The sequence below is a fragment of the Engraulis encrasicolus genome, chromosome 15 (assembly GCF_034702125.1).
Source record: "Engraulis encrasicolus isolate BLACKSEA-1 chromosome 15, IST_EnEncr_1.0, whole genome shotgun sequence".
NCBI lineage: Eukaryota > Metazoa > Chordata > Actinopteri > Clupeiformes > Engraulidae > Engraulis > Engraulis encrasicolus.
Window position 1 is genome coordinate 41354358 of NC_085871.1, and position 10000 is coordinate 41364357.

General features: G+C 45.1%; 2 protein-coding genes across 2 annotated transcripts in view; one reads left to right on the forward strand and one right to left on the reverse strand.

Annotated features, from left to right (window-relative positions):
* LOC134464076 (fibroleukin-like) overlaps positions 1-663 on the forward strand; it is a 4896-nt gene extending 4233 nt beyond the window's left edge. Inside the window, exon 4 of the mRNA XM_063217517.1 lies at positions 239-663. Coding sequence (XP_063073587.1) covers positions 239-641 — 403 coding nt within the window. The 3' untranslated portion in view covers positions 642-663. The remainder of the gene's footprint in view (positions 1-238) is intronic.
* The window catches only part of ccdc146 (coiled-coil domain containing 146), a 69189-nt gene extending 62726 nt beyond the window's left edge, over positions 1-6463 (reverse strand). The window contains exons 1-2 of the mRNA XM_063217750.1: positions 6306-6463; positions 4196-4485 (exon numbers count right to left, since the gene is read on the reverse strand). Coding sequence (XP_063073820.1) covers positions 4196-4480 — 285 coding nt within the window. The 5' untranslated portion in view covers positions 4481-4485; positions 6306-6463. The remainder of the gene's footprint in view (positions 1-4195; positions 4486-6305) is intronic.
* Between the last annotated feature and the right edge of the window lie 3537 nt (positions 6464-10000).

Sequence of the window (10000 nt, forward strand, 5' to 3'; positions counted from 1 at the left end):
GGTACCTTAGGACTAGCAGGGCTCTGCCCTACTGGTGACGCAACGCGTTCGGCTCAGAGCTAGCTCAATCCCGCTTCAGCGGGAACTCCACCCACTTTGTTTGTTTGTTTGAGACAGAAGGCATAACTGAGACACACAAAGTTAAGTTAAGAGCTAACCAGTTGAGCAATGTTTGAGAAGAGGGATGAACACATGGGAAAGAAAGATAAAACAAACCTATGATTTTTTTTCTCCAAAGGTACGAGCAGTTCTACGTGGCGGGCGAGCAGCTGCGCTACAAGCTGAGCGTGGGCGGCTACTCGGGCACGGCGGGCGACGCGCTGGCGTCCGGCGAGGGCGGCAGCGGAAGCGGAAGCTTCCGGCACGACCAGATGTTCTTCAGCACGGCTGACCAGGACAACGACGCCTACACCAAGGGCAGCTGCGCCGCCTACTACGGCTCCGGCTGGTGGTTTAACGCCTGCATGGCCGCCAACCTGAACGGCCGCCACTACCGCCAGCGCTACCGCGGCGTGCGCAACGGCATCTTCTGGAGCACCTGGCCCAACGTCACCGGCACACACGAGCCTCCTCTCACGGGCTACAGGGACGCCTTCCGCTACGCCAAGATGATGATCCGACCCAGGAACTACTCGCCCTAGAACCAGGAACTACTCGCCCTAGACCAAGAACTACTCTCCCTAGACCAGGAACTACTCTCCCTAGACCAGGAACTACTCTCCCTAGACCAGGAACTACTCGCCCTAGAGCCAGGAACTACTCTCCCTAGATAGAGACTATCCCCAAGAACTACTCTCCCTATAGAGCTTGAAAGTCCCGCCCCTTAGTTCCGCATTTCACGGGACCTAAGCTGACCATCTAACAACATGGTAGCGAGTAAATATCTTCCGATCTCAGTCATTACATGCGCTGGGCAACAAATATGCTGTTCAAGAGGCTAGCTATAAATTATTCATGCAGACGTATCAATATTTTGTCCTGAGGTCGTCTGCATGAAAACTGTTAAGAAACACACCCTTCTAAAAAGTTGGGGGTTCGTACGGAAATTTAACAAAAATATCAGAAACAACATATGTGGAGCTCGTGGCACAACTCGAAAGGGATCGAAATATCATTTTAATACCGCCATTGGATTACATGCTACAATTTTCCGTTAAAACGCTGTTGAGGTCCCATGAAATCGGGGGAAGTGACATCACTTTCAAGCTCTATTGCCTTAGACCAAGAACTACTCTCCCAATCGCCCTAGACCAGGAACTACTCACCCTAGACCAGGAACTACTCAGTCCTAGACCAGGAACCACTCACCCTAGATAGACTCTCCAGGAACTAAGTTACTGTCCCTAAAAAGACCCCAGCCCAGGAACTTACTCTCCCTAAATAGAGACTGTCCCCAGACTTCTGTACTCTCAAAGGGGCTGACCGACCAGCCAACTGTTTTTACAAGGTACAGGTAGTTACTGTATTCTTGCTTTTACTGCATTTAGATTTTCACAAAGCACACTGGACTCTAATGACCTTGTCTGTCCGTCCGCAAACTACACAAAACAATCAACATTAACCAAACCCCAACCAAGTCCTTGTTTACTGTACTCTGATTTATTTTCACTCTACTTTTATTGTCATGAAGTACACTTAACTGCCACCATGTATGCCACTGTACTAGCTTCATTCAAATTACAGCAGCTTGGTTTGTTTGTCCCATTGAGAGTGAATGCATATCTGCTGTCAATGGTTTGCCCACATTGAAAGCAACTACTAACACCTGTTGCCTGATCCCAAACCCACCTTGTAACATCGGTGCCGGGACACGGGTATGCAGTGGTGCTTTGACATCTCCACTTTTGGGCTCCCTAAATGAGGCCTTCTCAACTTTTACGGCAAAGAAATGAGTGGAGTGCAGCATCAGTAACATTGTTAAGAAATAAAGAATCAAGAAAAAACAATGGATCACCACTTTAAAACTCATTCCGCCGCTCTTGCCTTATAACCAAACTCAGCATCAGTCAACTACTTCTGCTGTCAGAAAGTGGACAGGCAGAGCAACTCTAGAGCATCACTCCCCTCTAGTGGCAATGCATATTACTGCATCTCAGTGGCAAGGCCTGTGCAGTCATGGACAGACTCAGTGGTACAGTAAAGCATAGGATAGCAATGGCAGACAGCAGAGGCCATCATGATCATTTCTCATGAGATTCAAGGTTCTTTTTTTTTTGGATACAATTTTTTGGAAATATAGAGCTGAATGAGCAAGTTTTAAACAGGGTCGTAGCTTGCTAAATGCAATTTATTTCATGTTTTATAATATGTGCAGCTAAAGGCTGAGATATTTAGGTATTCATAGGCAGACACAGTACCTTTTCCCAAAAATGGCTTTGGCGTTTAACAGGCGTTTTTATTGCAGATATTTTAGGAATAATTGGGTTAAATAACCTAGATTATGACTGTGTGATTTCTGTGTTATGTCTACTACGAGCTGAATTATTATTGCACTGTCTATTTTTGTAAATAAAAACATGATGCCACAATGATGTTGGTTTTGTGCATGATGAAATTCTTCTGAAATTTTAACTAACTCAATTAGAGTACTAGCCACTTCCTTCTCATTTAAACTACTGCATAATTCTTGTGGAATTAGCACCCAGTTACTTTATACGTTATATAAAGTTTATTAATACTAGAGTACTACCACACAATCTCAGCATTAAGCTTATTGCTCATAATTATTAAATAGAGATCTGAATAAACCCTTTACATTCAGAAAATTACATTAAACATTAATAATTAACCACATTGTATAACATTACTTCGCATGACCCTACCCTACACCTTGCTTGTCGCTCATAGTAAATACCCTCCTTGGATTCCAGGGAAATTGTATTAAACTAATAATTAACCACTTAGTATGATATAACTTTCTACTGTGCTAGCCTACACCTCACTGGTCCCTCATAGTAATACCCTCCTTCTCCCAACCCTCCTCGTGGGTCATCTCACGTGAAATCAGACACTTTGGGACCCGACCAACACGGATTTCAATCATACTTGCTGTGCCTGTTTAGTAGCAAGGTAGCACCACAGAACTGCATTTTCGTGAATCTGACACCAATATTAAGGGAGAAACAGACTAGCAAAGGTTTACATGTGAGGGTAGGACACTATGCATTCAGCCTTGATTATATCAGTCAGTGTAAGTCACAAAAGGATGTCTGAGGTATTGTTTGGGTCCGTGTACTTTTTCGTTCATTCATTATTCTATTTTGGAATGAAATATGAAATTCAAAAAAGGGTGCAACTTTTTGTTTTGATTAAAGCAATACAAGCAGAAATGGCTGTATTTGGTCCCTCATAGTAATACCCTCCTTCTCCCAACCCTCGTCATACCACAAAGTGGAGTCAGGGAAATTTCAAGGAGTGGTGGAATATCGTTTTAAGGACTTGTGCATGTTGTATTGGTTTTGGTTGGTAACAGCTGTGGCATGGGTAGTGTTTTTAGTGATGGGGTGCATAAGGACAGTGTTTGGTAATTGGTGTATAATGGTATTATTTGATAATGCATGTTGTATGTGACGGAGGTCATCTTGCACCTGCTCGTCCCCCTCGGAAAGGGGAACCTGCGACCTCGTCAACTACAACGGTCCGGCAATGGGAGGCACAATACGATACCGCTGGACTAAAGGACCAGTCCCCCAGCCCGACAGCATTGACACTGTATGAGGCTCAGGGAGGGAGGTACGTTCCACGCCAATTCTGCTAGTTAGCCTGTGTTACACTCTCCCCCTTAGACCTCACTCCCATCCGGGTCACGGCACCACTGTAACGGAGGTCATCTTGCACCTGTTTGTCCCCCTCTGGACTGCGAACCTGCAACCTCGTCAACTACATCGGTTCGGAAATGGGAGGCACAGTACTATACCGCAGGACTAAAGGACCAGTCCCCCAGCCCAACGGCATTAACACTGTATGAGGCTCAGGGAGGGAGGTTTACTATCGTTCCCTGCCAACTCTGCTAGTTAGCCTCCGTTACAGATGGTGTTTGGTAACAGTAGTAGCATGGGTGGTAATTGGTGAAAGGTGTAGCTTTGTGTTTTGGGTGTAGCATGGGTGTTATTTTTTGGTTGTAAGTGTTTTGGGTGTAGCTTAGGTTTGGGTGATTTTTGGTTGTAAATGTTTTGGGTCTAGCGTGATTTGGTACCTCATCGAGCCATTGAAAAACCGGGCTGGCAAGAGAGTGGGCGGGGTCATCTTGTGAAGCCCCGCCCTCAGGCGCCAGAGCAGAGATGGGCTCCAGCTCCTCGTCCAATCCCAGCTCGGCATCGTCACTCTGCCCGGCCCCCTGTCCAATCAGCTGCTCTGCATCGTCGTTCTGTCCTGCCCCCTGTCCAATCGGCTGCTGCTGCTGCTCTTCATCACTGGCCACGTCATCCTCTTCCTCAGCAGCAGAGGGCGCTGGACTGCTACTCTCAGTAGGCCCACTCATGTTAGCTAATAGTCACACACACACACACACACACACACACACACACACACACACACACACACACACACACACACACACACACACACACACACACACACACAGGATAGAGCCCCAAACAAAAGTGTTACATCACGATACACACACATCATAGATAAACTGACACTCTCTCTCTCTCTCTCTCTCTCTCTCTCTCTCTCTCTCTCTCTCTCTCTCTCGCTCTCTCTCTCTCTCTGTCTCTCTCACACACACATACACACATGCACACACGTGCACACACACACATACACACACACACACACACACACACACACACACACATACACACACACGATACGGCCCCACATCATTTACATTACGATACACACACATCTTACGTAAACACAGACACATACCACACACACACGCACACACACACACACACACACAGAATAGGGCCCCAGACAGAAATGTTTCATTACCACGCCTGTGCACACACACAACACAAACGCATCAACCGTAGCTCACTCATTTCGTGAAGTATTCACGAAAAAATAGAGTAATTTTCGTGGTGCATTCACGTTATTGCCCGCCTTTCGTAAAGTCTTCACGAAAATAATAGATTAATTTTCACGCTGCCTATTCACTTGAATTGCCCGACTGTTGCCTAGCGACCAACTAGTTTGATGCCCTTTCGGTAGCCCATCGTCACATGGTAATCAAACATTTCAAACAAGCAATTTAGGGTTAGGTTTAGGGTCAAGGTTAGGGTTAAGGTTAGGGTTAGGGTTAGGTTGGGTTAAGTAGGGTTAAGGTTAGGGTTAGGTTTAGGTTTAGGTTTAGGGGACATAAGGCGTAAGTACCGAAAGGGCGTCAAATTAGTGAGTCCCGAGTGTATCAGCAGTGTTCTGTCAGCACCCCCTCCCCGCCCCTGCAGACGTTTGGATAACCATAGCAGCAGTGGGGCAATTCAAGTGAATAGGCAGCGTGAAAATTAATCTATTATTTTCGTGAAGACTTTACGAAAGGCGGGCAATAACGTCAATGCACCACGAAAATTACTCTATTATTTTCGTGAAAACTTTACGAAAGGCGTGAGATAGGGCTCAACGCACGCATGCGCACGTGCGGCACACACCTCACACACACACACACACACACACACACAATGTTTTGTTTAATGTGCATTGCTTTTGGGACGCATAATGAGGCTTGACCATATGTGCTCGCCTCTAACTGCGTCTGGGAAACAAACAGACACTAAATCTATCACATCCACACATGAATCATTTGAGTGCAACTGAACAAAGGCCCATTTCACCAGAGGCCCATTTCACCAGATGAATATGCGTCTGCGGTATGCAAGCATATGCAATATGGACACAATTATTACAGCAAGGCTTTAAGTCTGGAGACGATCAGAGACCTTGAAAGCCCTTTGTACTGCAATGTATTCTGTCAGTCAATTTCTTTGCATGCACTGGCTAAGCGAGCATATTTCTATAGGATGGGAAACGCGGATGAGGTGTTTGCATTTTCAATCAGTGAGTATTGCGAAAATGATGTGAAAATCCACACGCACACGGTGTGTTTTCAAAATGCTAAAGTATGGCTCTCGTTTAGTTTGAGGCCGTGCCAGCTGAACCAGGTCCACAGTCTATTTCACACACACAGCAGGTGTTTGGCTCACTCATTATTTATTTCCCTCGTTGCAATCTTGGCATCTTTAAACCAGTAAGTAGAACACTTGAAATTATTACATGGATGGATTCATTTGATGTAACTTCACTGACAAAACTTACCGACAAGAAAGGAACTAAGGCGCGGTTAGAAGTTAAAACATGCTCACCTCATACTTGCTACGAAATAGCTCGAATGTGTCTGTTGTGTTCCATCAAGGTGTAGTGCAAAATAAAGGTTACGCGTTTAACTTAACGCTACAGAAAAAGTGGTTGAAGTTTCTCTTCCAGACTAGCTTGAGAGCAATCTCTGCAGCCTTGTTGACAAACGCGGTGCCAGGGTTACCATGGTGATGACGCTTCGAAAGCCTGCGCGCTTCCTGATTTCTACCGTCAATGCGCGCTACAGATTTATTTAGAAAGCAAGACCACATAGCCTACCGTCTAATTGTTACTGGACTTGAGCTGCCACCTGCGGTGTCCTCGTTCTTGCACATGAAACACTAATAAGGTAGACTGGCTCTTGCGATACTTTATTTTTTTCCAGCAAAATATGGCAAACATCCTAGATGCGTCCGGGACATTAGGCCTACATTGAAATAGCCTAGGCCTACTTATTGCATGCTTTAAGTTTTTTTCTCTTTCCTGAATTTTCTCTCGCTAGATTAGGCCTATGCAGGTGTCTCAAATGCATTCTTTGTAGGCTTACTCACGTTCTACAAGTCAACTCATGTTAATACCACGCCAACCAACAATGTGTCTTAAAAACTATGAAGGCATGTCAATGATGTGATTTAGCCATAAGGAGGCAGCGTAACACAGCAAGACCGTGTTTACAGATCGCAACTGGCTGGCAGCCTCCACTTGCATGCCTTCGGAAGGCAATGCGTGTCAGATCTTTTGGTAGCCTAAGCATTATAGGCTATGGAGGCAGCTTTTGGTTTAGCTAAATCAAATTTCCTGATTGAAAAAAAAAAACTTCCTGGTGTGTCCTCCTCCTCGGTGAACGGCACAAGGACACAAAACTAAGCCAGATGCAGCAACACAGTCACTGTACAGCTGCTAATCTATCCCAACACATCACATCTGACTGCCAAACACAGGGCCGCCGCAAAGGTTTTGGAGGCCCAAAGCATAACTGGTCATAACTGCCCCCACCCCCCTCATAATTGAAATAAATAAATAAATAACAACAACAACAACAATAATAATAATAATAACCTATTATCTAATACAAATACGTTTTGTAATGTAATTCAATATATTTTTCCAATATTTCTTACGCCATCTCAATGCTAGAGCCTCCAATTTTGGGGGCATAAAGGTTGGTGCCCCAAGCACTTGTCTCTGCATACTCTACTTAGGCCTATGCCTTGCGGCGGCCCTGGCCAAACAGTTCGGACTCAGAGGCCACTGCGTTGTTGCATTCTGCTTTTAATAATGTCCTTATTGCGAAACGACAACTGTTACGAGGTGTTCTTCCACGTCGTGCCAGCAATTCATTTCTGTTCAGGCAATATGCCAGGCCTATGATTATTATTATTATCACTTTTTCAGATGCATGAGCAGCAGGCAAGCGAAAGATTGCAGAGACTCTGACCGGTGAGTGGCGCTGTTTCCCCAACAACATTTTCAATAAATCAATGTTGCATCTTAATTTAACAAACAAATTGGCTAATAATGATTTAATTTCGCAACCAAATAGGCCAATACAGTAATGCTTTGCTTCCTATTCAAGTCACCCTCCCATAGAGAAAACAGAAAACACCAACCAAGTCAGTATAATGGTAGTGTGTGTGTGTGTGTGTGTGTGTGTGTGTGTGTGTGTGTGTGTGTGTGCGCGCGCACGCGCGCGCGCATGTGTGTGTGTGTGTGTGTGTGTGTGTGTGTGTGTGTGTGTGTGTGTGTGTGAGGCGATACTGTAATGTGCCTTGGGAGCTGCACTGAGTTGACAAACTATATAAGAGTGTCTAGTCACCATTTATTCATTGTTTCAAGACAGTGTTGTGCTTGCCTTGTGTGTCGTGTGTGTGTCTGCAACAGCAGATGCAGGCCACTCATCTCTTTGCAACTCTGGATTTCTAGGCCTAGAGTTTGTTGAACAATATTGTGTGTGTGATTCCACTGGTTTGTTATTATGCAGCAGTGCAGTTCTGTGCCACGTGTGTGTGTGTGTGTGTGTGTGTGTGTGTGTGTGTGTGTGTGTGTGTGTGTGTGTGTGTGTTTGTGTATGTATGTGTTGGGTTTCATGCTACTTCTTCCTGGGATACTCTGCAACAGTGCGTGCGTGCGTGCGTGTGTGTACGTGCGCGTGCGCCTGTGTGTGTGTGTGCGTACGTGTGTGTGTGTTAGATGCTCCCGTAGCCTGGTCTCCGCTTGGTTATCACCTTCCTCTCTAAACTATTGGGCTATTGCTTTTGGGCTTTTTGCTGCCTTGTGCTTGTCTTTAGCTTTTGCCTTTCAGGGAAAATAAAGCACCACAGCGAACAAACAACCACAGTGTGGAAAAGTAAAACACACACATTCACCTCAGATTTACTACTGGTGGGGCACCACAGCGGGAAAGTAATATAAACAAAGTCTACTGTATCACCAGCACGTTCCCATGGAAACGGTGGTGGTGACACTTTTAAGCTTGGCACTAGTGAACAGAGGTAGAGGCGTGCACAGATAGGGACAAGGTGGGGCAAAAGCACCGGCCCATTTGCCCTCCAAAAAATGCCCTTTTTAAAAGTTATTTTTAAGTTGTGATAGGCCACCGCTCATCTGTTTAGAAGGTGCAGGATTCAGTAAAAATTTCTGTATAAAAATATAGGTTTTGTATGCACTCTGCCTGATGAAGGTCTAAGGACCGAAAGCCTGCAAGTCAAGTAAAGTTTCTTTGCACAAAAATAGACCTGAAGTGTGCGGATTGTCTTCTTTTTATACAAAAGTTATTTTTTAAAAGCTTTTTGTCACAATGTACTATGGTTCATGAAACAGGAGAATAATCACAGCACACTGGTGGTGGACTTAATTTTTGCCGTCGTTTTATGTCAGTGAACGTATTGCGTTGCGTCGCGCACCACAGTGTGGAAAAGTAAAGTACACACATTCACCTCAGTCTGGGTACTGGTGGTGCACCACAGCAGGAAAGTGGTATAAACAACGTCTACTGTGACTCCAGCATGCTCCCATGGAAACGGTGGTAGGCCTAACACTTTATTTTCAAATTCATGTTAGCCACAATACATGCCAATTTGGCATAACTTTTTGAATAAGACACAATGTTATAAATTAGCTGTTACCAGAATGGCAATGACCAAGTCATACTGTATTACTCTAGGCCAGTGGTTTTCAAAGTGGGGGCCGGGGACCCCTGGGGGGGGCTGCGAGGGGATGCCAGGGGGGGTCGCGGCAGATTGGCAGGAAAAATATAGCAAAGTAAAATGAATAATTTTATAAATTGAATAGCCTAAGAAGCCAACATAAACAATAAATAAGCTAAGCAATCTTCTTTACAATGTAGGCTATTGTACATTCTGTAGTAGGCCTACTTATTTGGGTTTAGGAATGCACCAACTTTGAGTTATGAAATCGGGTGCGCAGGAAAAATAGCGTGTCATGGCCCATGGCAGGGGGGCCTTGGCTGGAATCTACGGGTATCTGGGGGGCTTTGTCATGGTAAAGTTTGGGAACCCCTGCTCTAGGCCCTATACTATGTCAGAGTACTGTAGTAATATATTGGCCTACTGTAGTCGTCAACTTATCAGTGACCATTACAGAGTTCCACTGGTGGAACGGTGTGCATTATTAGGGGTCTGCTCGTTTTTCCGACGCCCCATTGGTCCGATGCGTCAATGTTCCGAACATTTCCCATTGATCC